The following is a 27,806-nucleotide window of genomic DNA, read 5'->3' as shown; positions in this document are numbered from 1 at the left end:
GACAAAGATTTAGTTCTTCAATGTTAAGGTTTTTTGATCTTTATTCCTTAATTAAATTCCTTAAAATTTGAATGTCATTTTTGTTACGTGATTGCTTAAATAACTAATTACACCTGACAAACCAAAACCATTTGCCTTTTTTCCTAAGAACGCAAGAAGCAAGAAGAAGATAGTGTAGTAATCTTTAGCCATTTGTCCGTTTTTTAAAACAACCAAAATTAGGGTGAGAAGAATAGTAGGTTCTTAAACTAATTTTGTTACTTTTTTGGTTTAATACATTAATTCAACAAAATTATTCACTAGAAATTTCCCTACATTTTTATCTACGCAACAACCTGCCAACCTAAACACATACTGTCGTACTTATTCATGTACCTATTTTAACTTCAAAAGAATAAATATAGAAAATATGTTTTAAAATAGGTAATCATGCATAGATTCTCATTTTTTCCAATTTTAACACAGTTGTTTAGAAAAAAGTCTGAAGCTACTATTAGAAGGACAACGTAAACGGTCAATGCGATGACTCTTTGACGTCAAATAGATGTCATTTTTAGATCTACAATAATTAAAAACCACACAATAATTATGTAATATGCTTACACTGTACCAATTTTAACATTCGTTCACACCCTAATATGAAACATTGACGCTGTGAACGTTAACGGTGCGTGCGTTGACACAGAATATTTATATGTTTTTATGACGTCACAGAGAGTCAACGCGTTGGCCCTTTAAGTTGATTGTTTAATTCTAGCTTGAGTCATGACTTAACTCCAATTACGAAACGACTTAAGTCCTTACAATTCAGCTTGACACACACCAACCTCCTTAATACCTACTTTTCTAAATGCCTACCCAGTACCCACCCACTACCCACATTACAATACAAAAAAAAAAACAAATTTTAAAAATATGTACATCGAATGAATTTGCTATAGAAAAATTCAAAATATGGCAACATAGCATTGTATAAAAACTTAAATTTGAAAACGTTGCTTTTAAATTTTCAGATTTCACAAAAATAGAAAATTTAAAATCAAATGAATACAATTTTCTGCTAACAAATCTAAAACACATACAACTAAATGTATTGTATATGCATATCTTCTATACATTGATAGGTATGAACAAAACAAATCACAGGTAACGTTGGCAACGACTGATTTTTGTTTACATTTGAGTAATTTATTTTATTTATTTATTTCAATATTTTTATACTTCCAGTCGCTCTTAGATTCCACACTTAATTTTCGTACAGGCAGCGCCCCCATGGTCCGCCTTTCGTACCAAAATTTTGTGTTCCATGATAGTACTATTCAAATTAATATACAAAGACAAATGTTAATTCAATGCTGTCTTTTTGACAGAGAATGTACTAGATATTGTAATAGAGGGCTAATTAGTAAAAGACATGTTTATTTTGGTTATTAGTATACACGCAAATTAACTCGTTGTTAAAATTTAACTCAACGATAACTAAACTTGTGTTAAGCGATATATTATTGGTAAGGCCCATTGGGTTGGAAACCCTCAACTGGCCAACCCAAAGCCCTAACTTAAATGTCTTAGAAAATGTATGGGCTTATATAAAAGGAAAGATGAATTCATCATTGGGCCTTACTAATAATCAAACGCTAATGTCGACTATTAGTTAACTGGAAGGTTAAAACAAAGTGCTGAGTTTTAATAAAATGGTACCAATAAACAATTTAACCTTCCACTTACTAGTCTCAAGATTTTCCTTGAATCTATTACAAAATCTACTACAAATAAGAACAAAAATTGCTTGAACTGTCAGAACTGTCAAAGAACAATTTTTTGTTATTATGCAAAAGCAAAAATATAAATACAAGTTTTGAAAAATCAGTTCAATTGACGAAGGTCTGTTTCTAGATTTTGAAATTATCGCAGAAACTTCTTCATCTCGTAGAGTGAAAATGTATAAAGAAAGGATAGATCCATTTACGAAATATGATGAAAATGAATTCTTTGGTCACTACAGGTGGGTTTTGGTTTATTAGTTTCCTTCTTATTATTTGAAATTATTTTCAAGTTTTTATCGTATCTACAGATTCACTAAACAAAATGTCAGATACATCATCGAAGCTGTGAGCGACGATTTAGCCTCCCGATCAAATCGAGGGGGAGCACTTTCCCCTGAGCTCATTGTTCTGGTCTCGTTACGATACCTGGGCAAAGGATCGTACCAAAGTGATACCGGTAGTTCCTCCTGTGCATAACCATAATCGGCATCGCAGTCGTACGCCGAAAAATCTTGCAAGAAATCTTCCTTTGCGATCTCCTCTATTTCGTAGTCCATTTCACTGGGCTCTTTGGGAGGAGATCCACCACCAGTCTGCCCTTGCGACCTTTTGAACAAAGATATTTTACTGCGGGATAGTTGTTTTTGTAGATTCCATTGATCCCTCAATTGTTTAATTGAACATTGATGCCCATTAGCCTGGAAGGTTTCTTTAATTTTGCCCCAAGCCTCACTTTTTCCCTTAATCATAGGCAGGCTGTTAAGCTTGCTGTCGATTATGTTACCGAAGGGTCTTACACATGAAACTAGGAGCTCCTTCATTTCACGTGTCCAGTTGCTGGCTCGTTTTCTTTTTATTTGTGTATTCATAGTACTTATATATATAATTTTCTTGCAACAATTTATTTTTCTCTGCACAAATTTCAGAAACAGGCACAAAATACAAAACAAACAAAAGTAGAAACTGTCAAAGTTCAGTATTGCCGTGTTCTTTTTAACATCAAGTATTTTAGTACTTGTATTATATTCAAGTACGACAATTGATTTGAAGTGTCGAAGTGACTTTTAAATTAAATTTTAATTTATAACACCATCTTTTTCACAAGGAAATATATTTCTTAAATATATAAAACGGAATCAACAAATTAGCCACGTATTTAAAGTAAAATCAACGATCGTAATACTATAACGCACTAAATATTTAAGCAAACATTACATAAGCTCTCCAAAGCCCTTTTTTAGTATTATATTCGATCATTTGAAATATATAAATTACATACTGCAGTGTAAACCCCAAATACGAAAATAAGCGAATACAATTATGTCAAATGATGCGTTTATAATTGCGTTTCGTTGCTTTTTGTTCAGTTTCAGTAGGAATGAAGTATACAACATGGGTAACTTCTCCTTTTGACTGTCCCGAGAGCTTCTTTCCGATTCGCAAGATGGAGTATAAAATTTGTCTGGTGTCGTTGTCAGTTTGGAAGAAAATGTTTCAACTTTACACTTTTGCAATGATACTAGACTAATTGCATCGAATCGTGAATACCCCTAATTAATAAAGTACTTCTAAATTAAGTACTTCATTTTTACTTTAAGCCTAGAACGCAGATCGTGCTAAATTTTAGCTCCCATACAAAATTCTTTACCTACATTTTTGAGATAATTTTGTATGAAAGCTATAATTTAGCGTGATCTGCGTACTAGGCTTTAGAACAAAAATCTGAAAGTGGCATAACCTTATTTTGAAAAATTGGCTTATTTTGTCTCTCATATTTTTGTCTTAGGGAAATACATTATTTTAAACATAGTTTTATATTCTTGAATATCTAATTTTTGCAAAAAAAAATATAACTTTACTATTTTCAAAGCTTATGTGCTTGTTTTAGTCGATTCAAACCCAATTACAAAAAGTGGGATACACCACTTTTGCATTCACAGCCTCAAATATACCATTACCAATGAAAATCGACCAGATAACTTGAGATAAGATTTAAGTATTAAATACAAATTTACGTACCATAAAACAGCACTTAGGCAACACTTTTTTTTAATGCTCGACTTTAAACATGGATTTCCGTGTATTAAATTTTGACGTTTTGCTAACGACTAAACTGGATATTAAATTCGTTATTGGTATGTGAATTTTCTAAAGTCTTGAGATTTTCTTTTAACCTTAACACTAAATTTGATTATTAGTAAGGCCCATTGAGTCGAGAGAGGAATGAGACTATTTTTGAGGTGAAAACTCTTTTGGAAGAAATACCTCAAGAAATGCTCCAGAAACTTGTAGAATCAGTTCAAAGACGACTTCAAAATAATAAAAAGATATTTTTATGTTTGTTCTTCAAATAATCTAATTATAATAAAATCACTGTGCCATCAAATTATCCATTTTTTGCCTAAGATCCAATTCTTATTTCAGTTTTGCCAACAAAAATCTTTTAAATATCAAAATAACAAAGTAGTCACTCTGTCAAAATAGTTATGCCGAACACTGTATATGTTAAATAACCTTTTCACTGCTGTACTATAATTTGTAAACTGACAGGTCATTTCTCTGCTCTGATATTTAAAAGTAAAACGACTAATGCATCAGTGAAGCAGAAATGATTTGAAAGACCTGTCAAAATCATATGTGTGGCAAATTAATATGAATGTCTCGTTTTTGTGCCAAAACTCTGGGAAAAGAATTTGTGTGACTTCTGTTCATATTTGATTCTCCTGCTCTGTCAATCTGACTGAAATACAAACTGGCCACTTGTTGTTGATGTAATATCTTTGAAATAGGCCCCTGTTCAATTTATGTAGCTATGAAATATTTATCATTTTCGTCTGAGAAATATTAATTAATTATTATTAACAAATTCAAGTGTCAAAGAATAAATTTTTTAATAAATATATTAACCACTATAATTAACATCCGGATTTTCACCCACATTTTCGAAATCGAGAAAATAGAAAATGGCTATCTTCGAATAAGTTTCAGAACCGAAGCCAACTTCAGTGCGTGGTGGCTGCTCTTTGCGTATGTGAATGTATTTGTGTCTGTGTAGCCCGAAAGAAGTTAAAAGGAAAATTGCAATTCCGCATCAATCGTGTGAAAATTGAAAAAAAATCTCTTGAAATTAATTTATAATTTTCTTCTTAACAAATAAATTTTAATTTTTATATTGATAACAAACCAAAACAGATAATTTCTCATCAATCAAGTAATTATTAAAATAAACTTGCCAAAATTTATTTTCTTTCTCGTATGATTCACGCAATTTTTTGAGTTATTTCTTCTTTTTTATTTTTTCTTCCATCGTAGAAAATTCTACAAATCAAAATGACGTCCCTCGAGCCACATGTAAATCGTCTTCAGAACTTCAAAAACAAAGGAAAAGACCAAGATGTAATCAATTTTTTAATAATTTTATTCGAAAAGTGTGTTTAAATGTGTTTAGTTATGGAATTTTGTTTAAATTGGACATTTGCTGCCCTAGGGAAACTACAAATCGAAATTTTTCTAGGTGCAAGGGCGAATTTATGATTTTTTTTTCTCTTGTCTTGGGCGAAAATTAATGATTCTTGAATTTTTTAGCTGAAGACAATAATTGGAATCCAAATGGATATATTTAATTGTTTTTTCTTTTTTAATGAGTTGCAAAATGATTATTTGGAAAAAATACCTAATTCGTTTTTTGTGTGTTCTTTTTATTTTTATCTTCTTGTGTCGTATCCCAACAGGAGATGCGAAGACGGCGCAACGAAGTTACCGTCGAACTGAGAAAAAACAAGAGAGAAGAGACAATTTTCAAACGACGTAACGTGCCCACTGGAGATTCGGTTACAGATGAGGATGACCCACTGTCAACATCGGTAAATTTGAAGAAGTTAGCCGAGGCTGCCGCCGATTCATCGAATCCCGATAAGCAATTGTCTGCCGTTCAGGCTGCTCGCAAGCTTCTGTCATCCGATAAGAATCCGCCAATTAATGACTTGATTAACAGTGATATTCTTCCAATTTTGGTTGATTGTTTGAAACGAAATGACCACACAATGCTACAGTTTGAGGCTGCTTGGGCATTGACTAACATCGCTTCGGGTACTTCTGAACAGACAAATCAGGTAAAATATAACTTGTTTTATTTTTTAATATCTAATTTAAGATAGTATTTAAAAGTAAAATCTTCAGATATAGAAAACTAATAAAAATATTCGTTCGATGAATGTACTTCACTCAAGGCAAAATTTTGGTTTAATGTAAGTTCAATATCCTTGAACTGCATTATGTAATATCTTAGGTTTAATTTATTTATTTTTATAGGTAATAAATAATCAAAATGAATTTAATTTTTCGTGTATATTGTAAATAAGATTCTTTATGCTGAGTGTTTAAATAAAATGATAGTCTCCACGCCCTTTGTCGATAATCGAAACAACAAAAGCAAATGATAATATTAATGTCTAATAACTTGACAAATATTTTTTTATTTTTTAATACAAAATTTCCATAAGTCGAACTCTCAAAATGAAAGAAAAAAAATAAAGTTATAGAAACTTCGATTCAAAGAAATGAGACAAAAGTGAGTGAATTGCTGTTTTTCCAACTAAAAAAAAATAAACAAAACCAGGAACTTTTGCGCATTAAAACTAGTAACCCGTTCAAAACCGAAGTTCAAATGAAAAATATACAAGCTCTGAATCTGAATAGCCATCCCTCTTTTTCAAACAAAACTACATAAATCAATCACAGTAGTCTCAAGTATTTTTCAAAAAATTGAAACAAAAGGAGGTTTTCTAAATAAGAGCAAAGAATTTAGCAATACAAATTTCAACAAAACAGGGACTACGCTCAAAGTTTTTCGAAACAGATACGATGGATTATCTGTATGTCACATAAATGCTCAAAGTCTGCTCAAACACTTGGATGAATTTAAAAGTACTTTCAATGATTCCAAAATGGACGTCATTGCGTATCTGAAATATGGTTGACCGAACAAGTTGATAGCTGCTTATTGAGCACCGGTAACTTTAAAGTTTTCAGATCTGATCGTATTGTTTCTAGGGGAGGGGGAGGGGGAGTGGCTATTTTCATAAAAAATGTTTCAAAAGCTAGTTAATAAGGAGTACAGGCAATAATAGTGGATTGCAATACCTATTTATAGAAGTCACTTGTGCATCCAATAAATGTCTGATTGGTGTTATCTACAAACCACCTAACATAAAAGACACAAACGTCATTACAAACATTCTAACTTTAACCATATAATTATTGCAGGAGACTTAAATATTGATCTATTAGATAAACATAACAGTAGGACCAAAAATTTCAACGAAAATCTATTATCCATCAACCTTTTTCCAGTTAACACTGATCAACCCACGCATTTTACTTCGTCTAGCTCCACTCTACTTGATACATTCCTGGTCAATCAACCACATCTTGTGAACTTCTATGGGCAGCTTAATGTTCCCGGATTTTCCAAGCATGACTTAATTATCGCTTTTTATAACATTAACCTAAATCCGACCTCAGAAACAGAAAGCATTTCATTTAGGAATTTTAATGCAATCGATATGCAATCATTGGTAACAAGTATACATAACTCTAATTTAGAAAATGTAGTATATATTTTCTCAGACGTAGATGAGCGAGTTTATTTCTTTACTAACAAAATTAATGACCTTTTTGACACCTTTGTGCCAATTAAAAACGTGCAAATCAAAAACCCTGAAATAGGATGGTACACTAGTTACATTGATAAAATTATTCTGAAAAGAAATATAGCTTACAAACGTTGGAAAAGGTTCAAGTTACCACAGTTGTTCATGCAGTACAAAACCTTAAGAAATGCAGTGAATATTCGAATCAGAAATTCCAAGCGAAGATTTTTTGCGTCGAGATTTAACAATGATTCTTCCAAAAAACTGTGGAAGAACATAAAATCTCTTGGTATTACGACAAAACAAAAGATTGCTGAGGATGATTGTGATGTACATGAACTAAACAAACAGTTCGTAAGTTCTGTTTCTGACACAAATAATGGTGTTGCGTTTGACACAAACTTCGAAAGAAGTAATGAGCTTCTCTCAAGTTTCAGTTTTAAAAGAGTTTTTGAAGTTGAGGTATTTAAGGCCGTAAAAGACATAAAATCGGACGCTATTGTACTAGACAATATGCACCCTAAGTTTGTAAAAATTATTCTTACTTTTATATCTCCTTTCTTGACACATATCTTTAATTCAATATTAACAAAGTCCTGTTACCCGGCACTATGGTAAGCTTCAAAAATATTGCCAATTCTTAAAAAGTCAAATTCGCAACAAAAAGAATACCGACCAATTTCTATCCTACCATTCATCTCAAAAGCGTTCGAAAAGATCGTTAGTCAGCAGATAACAGCATTCTTGGAAACACGGAATTTAATTACACCGACGCAATCTGGCTTTAGACCGAAACACAGCTGTACGACTGCGCTTCTTAAAATAAGCGACGACATACGACAACAAATCGATAATAATAAAGTCACAACTCTGGTTCTCCTTGATTTCTCTAAGGCGTTTGACACTGTTCCACATACAATTCTTCTGAAAAAACTGAATTCTTTCTTCTTCTTTGAAAACTCAGCCTTAACCCTCATAGCACAGTATTTAAGCCATCGAATTCGGCTGTTTTTGCTAACTCTAGAAACGAAACTAAACGAAAACTTCAAGTCGCGTTTAATAATGTTGTTTGCTTTATTTATGACTTGCGACGGTTCGATCATGTTTCGATGCAAGCAAGTAGTGTTTTAAACATGACCTTCAACAACTACATAAAATATCAAACTTTGACATTTCTCTTTAGACTTATTCATACTAGATCTCCTGAATACGAAAGGCTTAGATTCCCAGTATTACTAAGAAGTAATATTCTAATTGTCCCTTCCCTAAAATTCAGAATTTCAAAACAACAGTTCTTTGTACACGCTGTTGCCCTATGGAACTTCTTGCCTGCTAACCTGAGAGGGATACACAGCAGCACTCGTTTTGAGAACTCTTTAAAGAACTTATACAAATGCTGAAAATGTTTCCAAAATAAAAATCACTTTGTCTTAGAATTTAAAAATGTATGTTATTTAATTTTTCATCATGACCATTTATCTACAAACAACTTTTCTCTTAACTTCAAGCAAATTGTAAATTAAGCATACTAATTTGATTCCTCTTTTAATTTGATAAAATTTAAATCTGAACATAATAAGTATTAAAAATAAGACTCTATGTTTTAAAATGCTTAATGATAATAAATAAATACAAATGTATCTACTGAACAAACGTCTTAAATAAATTTCGAAAAAGAGGTTAAATAAAATGGGATTTCCCCAATAGGAGAAAAAGTTCGAGTTAAAGAGACTATTTGCCATCAAACAGAATCTAAAAAATTCGATTTATAGAGAAATTCGACTTACAGAAGTTCGAATTATGGAGGGCAAAATTCATAAAAATAAGGTTGAAAAATCAAAGTTCTTGATAACATTTTGAGTTGTAGAGAAATTTGACTTAATGAAGTTCGAGTTATGGAAGTTCGACTGTAAATGGTATTTAAATGTTGTATTTAGGATATCTATTTGGTTTCTCTGTAGGGACTTATCTAGTTATGTTTTGGTTGTTTAATATCGTATTATTATGTGTATTATGTACAGTGATGTAAAAAACAATAAAATGATCTTAGCTTGCAAATTCTATTACAATAGAAAGACTATTGGGAATAGTATAAACATATATTAACTCTTTCCGGGCCGGTGGTATGAAAACCGTACTATCTATTTTATAATTTGTGTATGCTTTAAAGTGCAATGGTATAAACTAAATACCTCGTTTCTAGTGAAAATGAAACCAATGTCTACCAGAAAAAAAACATGTTTGTGTAAAAAAGATAATATTTATAATAACAGGTCTTAAATAAAGTTATTTTTACAAAAATTTAATTTTTTCTAGTAGTGCCCCGGAAAGAGTTTAGGAAGAAATATCATATAAAATGTTTAAACTTTAACAAACGGAAATAAAAATAATAGCAACAAATTAATAATGGTACTTTATATTTGTAATAGAACTATTAAATAGTTAAAATTGTTGCTAATCCTTAAATACATGGTCGTTGCAAATTTGTTTAAAATAGAATAATCGTAGTACCATCAATTTGTTTTATTTTTAACCTAACGATTCCTGTCCTTGGCCCTGGAGTTTCTTTTAAGCTTACTCTTAACATATTCCATTGTTTTAAAATAAAGTAATTTGAATGGGCCATCCATTATAGAAATTACAGTTGTGTTCATAAAAATAGCAGTGCTCTCCAAATAAAACAAAAAGGCTTTCAATATCAACGTTGTAATATATGTCATTAAACTTCTCATAACAAACTAAAATATTTTATTCAAAATAACAGAAAATAAGTATCATCGATTTTTTAACGTTAGCTTTGTCACAGAAAAAACCGTTTTTTAAATATATGGCAGTTCATAAAAATAGCAGTGCATGGTAAAATACTGGATCTATAACGTGAGAAGTAGGAAAAACCGTAATAAGTTATATAAAAGTATATAAATTATGGTAGTTTACAATTAGTTCTTTGTTGCATAACATTGTTTTTTATGACTGCTTTGCATCTACGTGGCATCGAGTCCTCTAAAACCTGACACCTGTCGACTGGTATTGCGTTCCACCAGTCACGCACTGCTTCCCACAAATCTTTCGAATTCTTGGGTTTTGCTTTATAAAAATCCTCCATCAAATTTTCGATGGGGTTAAGGTCGGGGGATTGAGAGGGCCACTTCTTCTGCGAAAACCATTATTTTGTCTTTTTTGACGAATTCTTAGGGTCATTGTCTTGCTAGTATACCCAAACCAATGGCATTTCCTCTTCAGTATAGGGTAACATAACCTCCTCGAGAATTTTCACATACTCGGTTGCATCAATTATACCCCCGATGGAATAAATAGGTCTGACCCCGTAATATGAAAAGCGGGCTCATATCATAATTTTTTCTCCACCATGCTTGTTTGTATATTGTACCGTGCATCGTTTGCTGCATTTTGGGTTCTTCCCACGGATTCTCAACGACCCTTGGACCCAAAAAGAACGACTTTGCTTTCAAAGCTCCAGAAAACATTCCTCCATTTCTCTTTTTCTTATTCTCTATGCACTTTGTCAAACTCCATTCTCTTTGCTCAATGCCTTTTCATCAAGAATGGTTCCTTACGTGGGCTTCGAGCTGGTAACTTCGCTTCTAAAAGACTTATTCGTATTGTGACAGCGCAAACAGACAGTTGAAGATCATTTCCTTAGAACTTATGGAAGGGCTCTGTTTTGCTAACTGAACAATTTTTCGGTCAGTTCTTTCAGTTGTCTTCCTTTTTGTGGCCTCCTTTTTCCGGTTTATTTTGCCATTTTAAGGCAATACAGTTGCAGTGTTTTTACGGTCCCATTGTTTATTTCTGAGCTAATATATATTAATTTTGTATATTTTAGTATGTTACAAATACTTAAAACTTTAAATAATAAACTGCCGTTCGGATTCAGCATATAAACTGTAGGTCCCTTCCATTCCTCACAATATTACTCGCACACAGTTATGAACACAACTGTATATTCTATCTTCCGTGAATTCTCATTAATTTGTGTGACCTCTTCGGCAAATATTCGAATTTTCAATCAAAAACACAAAAAACCTTTTTAATTTTAAATAATCTTTAAATGATAGATAGATAGATAAGTTCTTTATTTTTTCAATTTTCTTATAAGTACAATATTTCATGATAAAAGATATACAAAACATGGCTATATAACCCGTCTGCCGGGAAAAAAAACTAATTAAATAAACAACCAAAAAAAAAAAGTACAATTTGAGTAAAAAGAGAGAATATTTCACAAAATAAGTTTCATAGTTAAAAAAAAAGGAAATGTAAATATAAATATAAATATAAATATCAAAGAAAACAATTTTTTTTTAAATTATTATTTTCATAATGTGACTTTTAGTTTAGTCAAAACAAAGAAAAAAAGAAAACTTTGAACCATGTGGAATAATGTTCACCATTAAAGTATATTTTGATATATATATAGTATAAAAATAGCAATAACAGGTATTTATATGTTTAATAAAAAATGTGACTTTTAGTTTAGTCAAAACAAAAAAATTAAGGAAAAAAGAAAAATATTGGTAATGGGCTTTCAGTTTAGTTAAAACAGATAATGGGTTGTAAGTGAGAAAAAAAGCAAAAAATAGGAAAAGAACTGTATATTTCTCAAGTTTTTTTTTAATTTAATTTTTCAATTTTAAGGACTTTTAATTTGGTTAAAAAGAAAAAAAAGGAGAAGATACAATCACATTAACATTTTCTTACAACTCAAAACAAACTCAAACACTCGTTTCGATATTTTCGTGCATGTGAGGCATAGCGTATAAGAGGCTTCCAGCCACGATCTCCGTTTAGTACACTGACACATTCCTCTTGGGAAAAAAAACTAGAATAAAAGTAGAGCCTTTGGATTTCCTGTAATATTGGACAAAGTGCTAAAAAATGCAAAACATCTTCGTTTTGACCAAGGTTGCAAAGGGAGCACACAGGGTTTAAGTCTGTTCTATGTGGGTTATAATTCAAATCGAGCATTTCCGTTCTTATCTTGAAGATCAAGCTCATTTCAGAAACTGTAAACTCTTCTCTAAAATAGTTTCTTTCGCCAAGTTTCAGATTAAGTTGTCTGTATATATTTCTGGATGTTGATGCAGTCCCTCTCGCAACACAAAGCCTATACATCGAGTCATCTATAACAGAGATACATTCATATAATGCATTTTTTATTGCTTCCACATTGTCCACTGGCAATGATATTGAAAGGTTATGTGCTACAGCAAGATCATAACAATTTTTGACCGGACTATATCCACAACTAAAACAAATTTTAAGGAGTCTTTTTTGCAAGTTTTGGTCAGATCGCTTCATAACTCTGAGCATAAAATCGGCGTTAGCCTTTAAGTTTTTCAAGAAAATTTGAGGTAAGCCTGTCTAGGTGGATAGCATAATTAGGAGTGTTAATAGGTAACCTAAAAATTCGCTTGAAAAAATACCTCTGTATATTTTCGATTTCCTCCAACTCTTCGAAACCATATACTTTATTACCATAGCAAAAACAAGAATTCACGGTGGCATTGAAGACTTTGAATTTTGAGATTGGATCTACGAGTTTATTTGCGAAGAACTGGGACCACATTGTATTTATTGCAATTTTTGCAGCGGTTGTTTTTTCTTTTATAAAGGTTTGAATTTTAAGATTATATGTCATTGTATACCCAAGATACTTAAATTCATTAACGACCTCAATTATCTCACCATCTAAAGTCCAATTCCGCCCATAGCCAGTTGATCTATTTCGAGATCTAAAAACCATTATTTTGGATTTGGTGGTATTTATTCTAAGATCCCATAGATCACAAAACTGTTTCAGCTTGTTTATCTGGAGCTGTAGAGTAAGCGGACTTTCTGATAAAATCACTAAATAGTCAGCATTAAACAAGACTTTAAGTGTAATATCCCCGAACTGAACTCCCCCAGGTATACTGTTTTCGATATCGTTCATATACAGTGCAAACATGATAGGGCTTAGAACACATCCTTGAGGGACACCTGCTTCACAACTAAATTCTCTAGATACTTTTCCACCATTCTGAGCAGATGCCATCGTGTTTTCGAGAATTTTTTCGTAGACTCTTGATAAATTTAGTAGATAGGCCAATTGCTGAGAGCTTATAGAGTAAGGACTTCCTATTAATAGTGTCAAAAGCCGCTTTTAAATCAACGAAAAAGGCATATAAGTTCTGTTTTTTATCAATAAAACGCCTAGCAGTGGTGCTGAGTACAAAAATTTGATCAAAAGCTGAAAGGTTGGCTCGAAAACCAGCTTGAAAGCAACTAATTATGTTATTATCTTCTAACCAGGTCGTAAGTCTAGTATAGAGTATTTGTGTAAACACTTTTCGTAATGAGTTAAGCACAGCAATTCCTCTATAGTTCTCCGGCAAATCACGGTTACCTTTTTTAAAAATGGCTGTAATTCGAGACAGACGAAAATTTTCAGGCACTGTCTCTTCAATGAATATTCTATTGAAAAATTCTAACAGATGTTCCAAAAACTCAGGAGTAGCATGTTTATAAAACTCTACTGGGATCCCATCAGATCCAGGTGCTTTGTTATTTTTCATTTTTTTTAAAGCAGCTACTAGTTCAACCATTGTAAGATTGGAATCCAGTTCAGGAATAATGACATTAGGGAATGTAAAGCTCATTGTGTTTAGATAAAGGGGCAGGCAGAAGTAGAGTTTCATCTAATGAATCCGCTGAAGCGTTCATACAAGGAATGAGAAATAAAAAAACAATAATTGTATTAAAACCTAAAGGATCATATACAATATATTAGGGAATCTCCTTACAATATACAAAAACTCATTTATATAAATGATGACAATTAAGTTATAACTAAAGTATTGTATTTTGCCTTAAGGTGCAAACACAATAGCAAAAGACATCATGACGATCATGTTTAGATTCAAAGATTCCTTGTATTCGGGCTTGAACTTAAAATTCGTCTGACAGGATTTTTTCCATCTTATCTAAACAAATTTGTCTTTGTTTTTCTAAATAGACGATCAAGAAACTCTAAAATCGACCATAAAAACAAGAAGATAATAGTTAAGAATTGTGTAAATTTATTTCATCGTTTATATTTTTTTCCATCACTGTATGTACATATATACATATACAGGAGTGGAATCGGCTAAGGTGATTGTTGACTATCATTTTAATTCCGTCTGTGTAAGATGATTCAACTCAATTCAATTCGATTGAACAATTTCAGATTCAAATTGTCAAAATTCGTTATTGCCTTGGTGAAAATTTAAATTGATTCTTATAAAATATCTAAATAAAAGTTTCAAATTGGTTGGTTTTGAATAAAACTCTTACTTTTCTTGCTTTTTTCGAATGTCGTAAGCTTTGTCGGTCACAGGAATGTGTTTTTTAAAAGAAACAAAGTGAACTAAGAAAATTTCCCAGTCGTTTGTGTAAGCGTCTGGTAGCTCTATTCGGAATAAATAAAATTTGTTTGAAAACGACTATCACATTTTTTTGTGATAGCTTTTTAGGTATCAATTTGACTATCACCTTATGTAGATCAAATTCGATCATTTTGATTGTCATTTATCAACAATCACCTTAGCCGATTCCACCCCAGATATGCACATTGAAATAGATACACTAAACAAAGTTTTTGAGAATTCAAATATTTATTAACCGAAAACGAACAATCTAAAATTTGGACTTAGGTTTCTTTGTATTGTTGTTTTATTCTTAAATTAAACAAAAAAAATAATAATGCAACATACATTTTTTTCAGTAGTAAATGTAAAAACAAGATCATATTCCTTGGACATTAAAATAGAAACAATAATTTTTAAAATCTACACTTAGTGTTTAACAATTCTGTATTTAAACAATAGTTTAATATTTCGTTGCTTGACCTCTGAATTTAAAAATAGCTTGACATCTGTTGGGCATTGAGTAAAATAATCGGCTACATTTGTCGACTGAAATTTGGGATCACGCTGTTTCCTCCACAATTCGGCTTTGTTTTTGGTGTAATATTTCCCAACCGCCCTTTGAAAATCACCCCACAAATGGTATATCAATGTTATGTCAGTTCCATATTTTTGTATCCTTGAAGTAGTTTCATTATCCCACTTTAGAACCCATCTAAGAGGCATATTCTCTTTAGCATAAGGCAGCATTGTGCTCTTCATGATACTTACGTACATTATCTGATCCATTTTACTACCTTCTATCAGATGAATTGGGCCTACGCCATACCACGAAAAACAACCCCAAAGTAGTATACTCTTCTGGGTGTATTATGGACTGTGTTCTTTCAAAGGTGGTATTCTCACAGTTTGTCTTCAATCATTTGATTGATGAGTTGATTTTTGTTTCGTTAGTCCACAACACAATTCTCCACTTTTTTAAACCTTCTTGGCCAGTCCAATCAACATGGTCGTAAGGGAATGTTTTTCTTCCTTAGAATAGGGACTCTTGTTGATATCCTTCCATGCAAATTACCTTCAACTAGTCTTGTGCGAACTGTTCTATCGTGAGATATTAAACTGTAGTAGTTCAGCTCTAATATCTTTGGAAAATTTGAATGGATCATTTTTAGAAGCGCGAAAGATTTTGCGATTTTTTTTTGGTTAGCCAAGTTGTTTTTTTTATTCTCGGTGGCTTGATTGTGTTTTTAATTAACTTGAGAGACCTCTTCACGTTTCCAGCGATTTCTCGTAGGGATTTACCTTCTTTACGCAAAGCCAAAATAGCAGAATTTCTCTTCGAGGGTGCAATGTTTTCCACGGCCCATGTTTACCTTCATTTTAATTGAAATTGAATTTATTTAAGTAAAGAAATGTTCTAAAATACACGTAGTCTCATAAATAGAATAGTTGATATTTTTAATACAAAAAAAAAAAAACAAAAAACACACCTTCGAGCCAAACAGGTTCCATTTTAATGACCACAGAATAATTCATTTTATGAAAGAAACATTTATCTGCAATGAGTAAACACTCATCTTGTTGTTTTTATTTTACTTTACTTTAAGAAAAATGCAACTGTGTCTATTTTGATATCCATATCTGTATTTATTTTATTTGTCTATTGAATAAAATACACAACACTAAACTAATAGAAACATTGTTTCTAGTAACTTTTTTTTTTTTTTTTTTATATCCGATGGAAATCTTCAAAAGACACTCGGTAAGAATCGGTACCGAGTAGTGTGGGACTCTTACCGCACTAAAACCACCGGTGAATCAGGACCAATCTATGAAAGATCGACAAATGATTTTTATTTCTTAATTTTTAAAATCGCATTGGGGGAAGTTTAAGGTTATAACACTTTCCCGTAGCTTTTAGCCCATCAGCTCATGAGGCTTGGTTCTTCTTAATCTCCGAACATTGTCTCGTACATTTAATACGGTCTCCATTTCAGAGTTAGTATGACTTTGCAGTCGCTGATTGTGTGATACAGCGTGTTTCTTAACCACTTCTGTAACCATTTCAATTTGAAGGTCACGATGTAGATCGCTATTTCTTATATACCAAGGGGCATTTATTATTCCACGAAGGACCTTGCTTTGGAATTTTTGGATGGGTTCAGCATTTGTTTTCTTTGTACAGCCCCATAGTTGGATGCCATGTGTCCAAACGGGTTTCAATACTTGCTTATATAACATTAGTTTGTTCTGGATAGATAGGTCAGAGTTCTTTCCTATTAACCAGTACATTTTTCTGTACTTCAAGTTTAGTTCTTCTCTTTTCTTTTTGATGTGTTCTTTCCATTTAAGCTTTGCATCCAAATTCATTCCAAGGTATTTGGCGGTATTGGAGTAAGGTACTTCTGTACTGTTTATAAAAATTGGAACATTGTTTATGTTTTTGTTTGTAAAGTTTATATGCGTCGATTTTGTTTCGTTTAATTTGATACGCCATTTGTGCGTCCAATCACTAACTTTATCGACTGCATTTTGCAATTTTTGTGTAGCCTTCGTAACGGATTTATCTGGCACCAATATTGCAGTATCATCAGCAAAGGTGGCCATGATAGCGTTGATGTCCACTGGAATATCCCTTGTATATAACAGATACAGGGTTGGTCCTAGGACACTTCCTTGTGGTACACCGGCTTCAATTTTCTTAAGTTCCGAGTAATTTTGGTCGTACCGTACTCTAAAGAGTCGGTTCGTAATGTAGGATTTCAGTATTTCGTAGTACTGCCTGGGGAAGTCCCTATGCAGTTTGTACTCAAGTCCCAAGTGCCAAACCTTGTCAAAAGCTTGAGCAACATCTAAGAATACAGACGAGCATACTTGTTTTTCTTCAAGTGCCTTTTCCACAACATCCGTAATTCGATGCACTTGGTCTATCGTGGAATGTTTATTTCTAAATCCAAACTGATGGCTCGGAATTAGTCTTCTTTCTTCAATTATTTTGTTAAGCCTTTTAAGTAGCAGTTTTTCAAAAACTTTTGCCATGATTGGTATAAGCGATATTGGTCTGTAAGATGTAACTTCTGTTGGTGGCTTACCTTGTTTAGGTATAACAATGACTTCCGCAATTTTCCAATGATGTGGCACATATCTTAGTTTAAGGCATGCGTTTATTATAAATTGGAGTTTCTTGAAGGCTATAAGAGGCATTTCTTTCAGAACCTGAGCAGTTATAAGATCGTACCCTGGTGATTTTTTGTTTGACAGCTTATGTTGACACATGCTTCTTACTTCTTTGAGCGTGACAAAAGGTATTTCACATTCGTCGTTTCTGTCAACAAACTGTAAGGGATCTGTAGCTGTGCTTGCTGGGAATGGCTTGAAAACATTCGCGAGATGTTCAGCAAAGAGATCAGCCTTTTGTTTCGGGTTTCCGATCCATTTACCATCTTGAGATTTTATCGGCGGGTTTTGTGTCTGAGGTCTTTTTAGGCGCTTAGTTGCTTTCCATAAGGAGTATTCTGTAGAAGCATCCGTCGTCAGACTTTTCAGGAATCTACTTAGTGAATCATTTTTAAACTCACAGATTCTTTTTTTTAATTCGTTGTTAAGACGGTTAAAAACTACCTTATCATCTGGGAATCTCGTGGATTGCCATTTTCTTCTAGCTCTTCTTTTTTCCAATATCAACTCCTTTATTTCGATAGGATATTTTATTTCTTTTTCTCTCGCATTCGAAATAGTTTGAGTACTTTCTTCTGCAGCCTGCTGCACATCAGCAATAAATTGTTCTACTTCATGATCAATTTGTTCAATTGTTTGCATAGGGGATCTTAGGTTTATAAAATTTTCAAGTTTGTCTCTGAATTCGTTCCAGTTTGTTCTGTTATTCACGAGCTTGGGATTACTTTTTTCTATTATTTCTGTTTCGCTCAGTGATAAAATTACTGGAGTATGATCTGATGATAAATCGTAATTACCTTCGACACTTATATGATTTCGTTTAATACCTTTAACTACGAAAAAGTCAATAAGGTCTGGTATTTTGTTAGTATCAGATGGCCAATATGTTGGCGAACCAGAAGAATAAAATTCGCAGTTGTATTTTCGGCCTGCTTGGTATAGCCGTTTACCTTTTGTTCTTATGAGCCTAGATCCCCATTGGGTGTGTTTAGCATTGAAGTCGCCACCAACAAGGAAGTTATCTCCTAACAAATGTAGGAGTTCTGCATAGTCTTCTTCAGTTGGAGAGCGCCTCGGAGGGCAGTATATAGCTGCTATTTTGAATTCTTTCTTTTTTATACCAATACTAATTGTTGTTACTTGCATGTTTTCTTTAGTAAACTTTGGTTCTTCAAAGTGTGTTAAGCACTTTTTTATAAGTATTGCTGATCCTCCCCTAGCTTTGTCAGCTGGGTGCGGAGCGTGATAACATGTATAGTTTGGTAATTTATTATCAAGATTTTGTTCAATAGCGAGGTGGGTTTCGGACACCAAACAAATGTCTATATGCTCTATGTCTAAAAAGATGTTTAGTTCTGATACATGCTGTAAGAGACCGTTTGCATTCCATGTTGCGATTTTGAGTGTTCTGTCCATCATTGTTTTTTAAGAGCGACTTCTTCGCTTAGCTGTTTTATGTTTAAATCTTGTTGGTCAATCCTTTTCAGGATGAGTTCCAGCATTTCTTTTATAGAAGTTTTCTCATTCTTCCGCACATTTTTTACAATCTGGGAATAGGATTTATTTTCATCACTTTTGCTTAGTGCAATTGCTTTTCCCGGTTGATTTTTAGTAATGTTATCGACCGTTACTTTTTTGCTTTCAACTACTGGTTTTGTGTTGGTTGAGTTTCTAAACTTGTTCCCAGTTTTGTTTTTTCTTTTTGTGTCTTGGAACTTTTTTGCTACTGGACATCTTCTGTAACTTGCAGGATGATTGCCTTGACAATTAACACATTTCGCTTTCTGTTCTCTGCCCATGGGACAGTTTTTGGTTGCATGTCTGCCTTCACATTTAACACAAGCGAACTCGCGATTGCAGTATTTTTGTGTATGCCCAAAGGCTTGACAGCGCTTACATTGTGGAACACTTTTCGACTTTCGCAGTGGTTCAATTTTGACAACTATGCCCATAATTGATTTAATACTGTAAATCTTATCGAGACTTTCTTTATTTTCAAACGTGAGCATAAATAAAGGTAGAGATCTCTTTTTTGTCGTTGATACCCCAGTGGAGTCTTTTACTATCTCATTTTTATTAAGATTATTGGCATCGAGAGCTTGAAAGCCTTTTTGTATAAGGTCTTCGACAATTTCTTTGGCAACACATGAAGAGTGAAGGCCTCTTGCTACTACTTTTATCGATCTTGTAGCTTTATTTTCGTACGAGTGCCACTGAATTTTCTTTTTGTTCAATTCTTCAGTGACAGATCTATACGCATCGGCGTCTTCAACAATGACTTTCCAATTGTCTTTATTGTATGATGTATATTTACATGCCTTATTCGTGCATTTTTCTACTATGCTCTTTAGCTCGCCAAACATTGCCAATCCGGAGATCATAATTGGGGGTGGGGCAATTTGCCTGGTACCTTTAACGTGAGACTTATTTTGGGGTAAATCTCTTATTTCTTTATTGGATGCTCTCATTTTTGTAGCAGTATCTGATTTTGAACCTGTTTGCTGACATTTTATAACAGCCTCTTTCTTACTTACGTTTATTTCGGTTTCCTTCAGTTTCAAGGAGGAGCTCTTCCTCATCAGTATGAAACTCATTAGCAGTTTTTTGTGGGCTTTTCACTACTGGTGACTTTTGACTTGATATGTTGTCTTTCACGGACTTTTTATCGAGCAAGCTGACTTTTTCTTCGAGTCTCTTCACATGTTGCTGAAGACTTTCAACAAGGGCTTCAAGTTGTTTTCTGGCTAAGATTTCTATTTGCCATTTATCGAAATAATTTTCGGATTCAACTTGGTGGATCTCGTTGTTTTTTGTGAAACACTGCTGATCTTTTGTTTCGATCTTTTCATGGATGGTTCCTTTTTCGTTAATGACTTCTATGTCATTTGATTTTTGCGTTGGGGGTTTCGATGGAGTAACCCTTGGTGATATTTTTGGTGGAGTTCTTAGTGTTTTTGAACTCCGTCTATTTTCTAGAAGCAATAATTGGTCCTCCCCAGAATCCATAGGACCGATCTCCGAAGAGAGTGGATTTACCAGTTTATCTGGATTGCCACCTGGGGTATTATATCTATTTGTTTTACTAATTGCCATATTTGTTTTTGTTTTTGTAACTTTTGTTTAGTCCCATAAATAGCTCAGTTACCTCTTCTATTTAGGTTTCTTGCAGAACTGGTTCTTCAGAGCGATTATCTTATCTTTTGCTCCTAATTCCTGAGAAGGTAGCTCAGGTGTCTCAGCTCTTGGATTCAATAGATCCAACGGTCGTCGTTAGTTCACCTTACGGTTATCCAGCGGGCACCACTTGGAGGTGACGATGCGATTTTGCTCCGCCGTTTCTTGTAACTGCAAAACGTTTACGTGAAAAATAAGAAGTTTGTTATTTATAAGATGTACATATATGATTAATTTTTAATAAGTTAACTATAAGATGTATATGAACTATTGTTAATAATAATATGAGACCTCAAACACTTCCATAGTGGTCTGTTTTTTTTTTTTTCTAACAATAGTCTACTATCGAAACATGCCAAACTATCAATATGAAAAATTGAAGAAAAAAAATGTTTTTATAACTGAAGCGTTTTTTAACTTGCTTCAAAAATTTAATAAAAATTGATGAGGATAATATTTTATGTTTCCGAATTAAATATTTAGTTTTTTTTTTTCAAAGCTATGAATCACTAAAAAACTTTTGTTGGTTGCGTAATGAAAATTCTTCGTAAGATGACGAATTGCTTTTAAGTTCATTGTTTTCTTTCAACATCATAATTGTTTTCTGAAATACTACATCTGTAACAGAGCTTATCATCATCGATTTAGCATAAATATTTGCTTTTCGATATAAGCTGCTCTCCACTCAAAAATGCCTAATTTTTCTTCTGGTTTAGGAGGAACATGAAAGGGTTCTGACTTCGATAATATTCTATCTTCATGGTAGTAGTTTCTAAATTAGCTAATCTGACTCACAGCTAAAAGTCTGATGTTCTAGTCTTAACTCATTCTTAAAATGGATAAATACTTCACAAGCACCTGGGTGCGCCACCTGAGTCGCGGTCTTCCTCTACTGCGCCGTCCCTCGGGATTGGTTTCGAAGACCTTCTGGGCTGGAGCGTTGATGTCCATTTACTCTACATGACCCAGCCATCTAAGCCGTTGGACTTTAAATTTGCTAACTAGGTCAGTGTCGCTCTCGAAGCATCCTAAGACGTTCTCATCTTTCTTTGACAGGGTCCAGGCCTCAGCGCCATAAATGATAACCGGGATGATGAGTGTTTTATAGATAGTGGTTTAGATACTTCTGTTGTGACATCCCTCTATCTCTTCGATCGCGCACTTCTTATGCTCTCTTTTTTTAAATCTAAGAAGCTCGTAGAGCTCGCGAGCAGCTCTGGTTCTTCTGTACAGTCTCATGCGATTGTAGCCGTCTAACGACGAATCTTCTCACAGTACTTCCTTCCTTGTTTTGGCTTGGACCGGGATATCCGTAGCCGTACCTTGACTACACCGAGGTAGTGGTCCGAGTCAATGTTGGCCCCTTAGAATGTTCGGATATCCTGTATACTATAGAAGTGTCGTGCGTCGATCGCAATGTGGTCAATCTGGTTGACGGTTGATTGATCAGGAGATTTCCATGTTCCCTTGTGGATATTGAGATGTTTGAACTGCGTACTAGCTACCAGAAGGCCTCGCCCCGCAGCGAAATCGATCAGCCTAAATCCGTTGTCGGAGGTGGTGTCGTGTAGGCTGTATCTCCCGATAATGCCACCAAAGATGTCTTCTCTTCCTAGCTTGGCATTAAAATCTCCTAAGACAATTTTAATGTCATAGCCAGGGCACTGCTCATATGTCTTGTCCAAGAGCTCGAAGAATACGTCTTTGGTGTCTTTATCTTTCTCCTCTGTTGGGGCATGCGCGCATATTAGGCTTATGTTGCCGAATTATATAATAATTGGAATGCGAATTTATCGCAGTCTTTTAGTTTGCGTTTGCCCGGTCCATCTTATCGCACTTCTTGGATTTCGGTAATATCTGCATTGCAGCAGTTTAGGGCTTCCGTTAGTTGTTCGGCTGCACGTGATCTGTTAAGGGACCTAACATTCCACGTACAGATCCGAAGTTCGTTGTCCTTATTTCGTTTGCGTGGGTTGTCAACAGTGAATCCGTCCGTATCCGATGCTTGTTGGTGCTTCGCAACTAAAGGTATTGTTTACGTGGTCAGGAAGTCACCCAGACGGCACAACCCCCAACCCGGTGGGCCAAATCCTTAGTATAACTCCAAGGACGGGGAGCCGGATAAACCGCTCCTTACAGGCCTGGGCTCCGAATATGTCAAAGAAACCCTATAAGGTGTTCACTAAGTAGTTCAACCTAACTGGAACTGTAGACGCCACCCTTGATTCCATCTCGAGAATTCATCCGCTGCCGTCTGGATAAGGAGAGGTGCCTTAGTGGAAACACCTCTCCCCCCTCTCTCGTTTGCTGCCCCCAAATGGAAATTTTCTATGGCAATATAAATTAGCAAAAACGCTTGTTTCTAGTGGCCTCTGTTAATTTTTTTCTTTCACTTTTTTCCATGGCAAACATTTAAATTTTAAATCTATTTCATGTGCCATAACTGTCCAAAAACCCTATTTGTCGAACGACAAACCTTCAATAGGCGAATTATCTCACTGTCTAATAGGTTTAAATAATAACACAAAACTAAAATTTTCTACAAAACTCAATATGATTGAGACTACAAACTTGCAAAGATAGGTGTGCAGTAAATTTACAAACAATTTCTAGTAGGGCTCTCCTAGACAATATATTTTATCACCTACTAAAATTGACTTTTCTGTTGTAACCGTTAAGGTTTTAAATAAATAAATCAATTGAAATAATTTTAAATATTAATTTAAATACTTCTTTAAAATAAAATAATAAAAACAAAATATGTTATATTTGTTGTTACATAGGTCGTACGTGCAGGTGCAGTGCCCTTGTTTTTGCAATTACTTTCATCGCCAGCAACAACTGTATGCGAACAAGCTGTGTGGGCTCTCGGTAACATTATCGGTGATGGGCCAACATTGCGAGATCTAGTGATCGACCATGGCGTAGTTCAGCCTTTGCTGTCATTCATTAATCCAGACATCCCAATTTCCTTTCTGCGCAACGTTACATGGGTAATTGTGAATTTGTGCCGCAACAAAGATCCACCACCACCACCAGCAACAATTCAAGAGATTTTGCCCGCACTTAATATGCTTATACATCACACAGACACAAACATTCTCGTTGACACAGTGTGGGCCATAAGTTATCTGACTGATGGAGGTAATGATCAAATTCAAATGGTTATCGATAGCGGTGTGGTGCCCAAATTGATTCCACTTCTCGGTCATGCTGAAGTCAAAGTCCAAACAGCAGCCTTACGTGCGGTCGGAAATATTGTGACTGGCTCTGACGAACAAACCCAAGTTGTCCTCAATTACGATGCCTTGTCCTATTTCCCAGCGCTCTTGTCGCACCTCAAAGAAAAAATTCGCAAAGAGGCTGTGTGGTTCCTGTCCAATATAACGGCCGGAAATCAAAAACAAGTACAGGCTGTCATCAATGTTGGTCTGCTGCCCAAAATAATTGAAAATCTAAGCAAAGGTGAATTCCAAACGCAAAAAGAAGCCGCCTGGGCCATTAGCAATTTAACCATCAGTGGCAACCGAGAACAAGTTTTCGAATTGATTCGTGAGGGTGTTATTCCGCCGTTCTGTGACTTGCTTTCATGCAAGGATGCTCAAGTTATTAATGTAATTATGATGAATTGTTATTTAAAAAAAAAAGAAAAACTTACGTTGAAATTATTTTGTTTCAGGTTGTTCTTGATGGACTTAACAATATGCTCAAAATGGCCGAAGACCATGTACCCCAAATCGCCAATATCATTGAAGAATGTGATGGTCTAGAGAAAATCGAGAAACTGCAAAATCATGAAAATGTTGAAATTTACAAACTTGCATATGAGATTATTGAGCAATACTTTTCCGAAGAGGTATATTTTAGCAATAAAATAAACTTTAATATGTTTTATAATTTGTTTTTATATATAATTGCAGCAAGAGCAAAGTAATTTGGCTCCAACAGCTGATGATGGTTCATTTCAATTTAATCCAAACGCAGCACAGATTCCCGACGCATCATACAATTTTTAACCTTTTAAAAAAACTCAATCAAAATTCTCTCCATCAAAATTGCGAGGAAATTCTGAAAAAGAATAAAAACAAAACACACAACAACAAGAACAACAAGAAAAAACAGAGTCCATATATGTTATATATATATATTTAAAATATTGAATTTTAAAATCAGAAACAGAACCGTGAAACAAAATTATAATAATTATAACTGAAAAAATTCTTATTTAGATAAACAAACAAAAATTTATTTTTTCCATTGGATTAATACCTATTTATAAAATTAGGTATATATAATTTACTAACAAGAAAATTACAAACAAATAAAGGATTACTACGAATTAAGCCTCTCTATCTCTCACTCTTATTAGTCTTACTCAAGTCTCATCAGCATCGACTCTCTTTTTGATTGTTTTATTTTTGTTTAAGATCAGCAGGATAACGCCTGAGCTGCTGAGGAGAAAATATTGGATGTTTTTAGTTGTTTAAATTTCTACCAAAATATTATACGATCGAATGTTAATTTTTTTGCTTAATTGGATTAAAATGTAAATATAAGAACAATGATAACAAGCAATACAAATATTGCTTCCAAAGAAAATTAATACATATTTTCCGTTTTGTAAACGATGTTACACCAAGTCTGTTTGCGCATTTGTTTAATCCTTTTTTTTGAATCAGAAATAACATTATTATGTTAAAACTGAAAATTTAATTTTTTTTAACGTCTTCATATATACATATTTATTTACAAATATATAAACACTTTCACAGACATTCAATTTGTTTTACTTTACCTATGTAGATATTTGAGAAAGTTTCTTTTTAAGAATCTTAGTTAGAACTTTTTGTGGAACTTTAAATGTTAAAAAAGACTTAAGGACGCTTCATTAGGTAATTGAGGTTAATTTTCATTGGATTGAATTTATCAACTATTATCAATTTGCCGAAATATGAAAAAAAGAGTAATTAAAATTAGGTGGTTATATGATTTTCTGGAATAATGTGTTTTTATTTACGGTTGGTTTTGGGAATCTATAACTCAACACGATATTTGATAATAGTTGATAGCTATCAACAAAATTAATGAATCGTGTAATATGGTGATCAATAATTATCAATAATCAATATTTTTGATAAATAGTGGATAAATACACCTATTATGGTTGGCGGTTCGAAGTGAGATATTTTCATTAGCGAACTAGGTTAGGTTAGGTTATAGTGGCTGTCCAAGATGGAAATGGACACACTTAGGCCAGTTTAAAGGCCCATTGTGATACCACATGAATCTTGAGGCTTCCTCCTAAGCTCAATCGAACCAGTTTGAGTCCCTTACGAAACGTGAGAGGCTTATTATACCGATATGATTTAGATCGTTAAAGAAGAATTCTCCTAGGTAATTCTTGCGTTTTCAAGCTAGAGCAGGGCATGTGCAGAGAAGATGAAGAACCGTTTCTTCCTCTTCCTCGTCCATACAGCTTCTGCAAAAGTCATTTGAGAATACGCCTAGTCTCGTGGCGTGCTTTCCTATTAGACAGTGTCCGGTTATGACACCTATTATCGAGCTTATATGCGATCTGCTTAGAGAGAGCAAGCACCTTGAACGTTTTAAATCCAGTGTTGGCCAGATGTTTTTTGTGGCTTGACACGTGGTGATGTTGGTCCACCTGGTGCCTGCCCTCCTCGCAGCGTCTTGCATTAGTAGCAGTTTACAAGTAGCGATTGGTATGCCAGTACTTGCCGAACGTGGTAGGATGGGCTGTACTGTACCATTCCTGGCGAGTTCATCTGCCTTACAGTTACCTAGAATGTCTCTATGTCTCGGCACCCAGCAAAGGTGAATATTAAACTGTTGCGCCATCTCCATTAGAGATGATCGACAGTTATGGACTGTTATAGAGTTTGTAGAGACAGAGTCCAGAGATTTGATAGCGGCCTGGCTGTCAGAAAAAATACGGATATCAGATGTTGATACCACGTTTTCTTTGAGCCAAGACAAGGCTTCTTTAATCGCCAAAAGTTCCGCCTGGAACACGCTACAATGATTGGGAAGGCGGAATGAGAGACTTAATTTCAGTCGTTCAGAGTACACACCTCCACCAACCCCTTCTTTGGTTTTTGACCCATCTGTGTAAAAATGGATTGACTCATCATCCAAGAATGTCCTATCCTCCCAAAAAGATCTGGTAGGTATAGAAATCTGGAAGTTTCTGTCGAATTGTAGTTGGGGGATAGTGTAGTCTGTGTGCTTTGGAATTGATTCTAAGTACCTTAGAATTACGGAGTGGCCAATGTTGTTGTTAGCCCACTGCCACGAAGCATTGAGGCGAATAGCAGAGCTTGCAGCTATTTGTTCGCTAAATATGTCAAGAGGTGTAAGGAAGAGCAAGGTGTTCAGTGCCGCAGACGGGGTTGTGCAAAGCGATCCGCTTATACATGACAGGCTGAACGTTGGACTTTATTTAACTTATCCCTGTTTATACCTTTTTCTAAAGCAGTCCACCATACTGCCACACCGTACGTTAAAATCGGTCTGATTACCGATGTGTATAGCCAATGCGTGATTCTGGGTTGTAAACCCCATTTATTACCAATAGCTTTTTAGCAAGAAAAGGGAGCTACAGTAGCTTT

The 27,806-nt window shown here is 34.1% G+C and overlaps 1 protein-coding gene across 1 annotated transcript; it reads left to right on the top strand.

The window, feature by feature from the left end:
- Positions 1–4,685: 4,685 nt before the first annotated feature.
- LOC129938759 (importin subunit alpha-3) lies at positions 4,686–25,952 on the top strand. The gene is made up of 6 exons (XM_056046492.1): positions 4,686–4,977; positions 5,079–5,162; positions 5,498–5,878; positions 23,961–24,791; positions 24,857–25,033; positions 25,098–25,952. Exons 2-6 carry the CDS (start codon positions 5,097–5,099, stop codon positions 25,191–25,193), a joined length of 1,551 nt encoding a protein of 516 aa, XP_055902467.1. The 5' UTR covers positions 4,686–4,977; positions 5,079–5,096; the 3' UTR covers positions 25,194–25,952.
- Positions 25,953–27,806: the final 1,854 nt, after the last annotated feature.

The sequence above is a fragment of the Eupeodes corollae genome, chromosome 1, assembly GCF_945859685.1.
Source record: "Eupeodes corollae chromosome 1, idEupCoro1.1, whole genome shotgun sequence".
Classification (NCBI taxonomy): Eukaryota; Metazoa; Arthropoda; class Insecta; order Diptera; family Syrphidae; genus Eupeodes; species Eupeodes corollae.
This window is presented reverse-complemented; position numbering and strand designations above follow the sequence as displayed.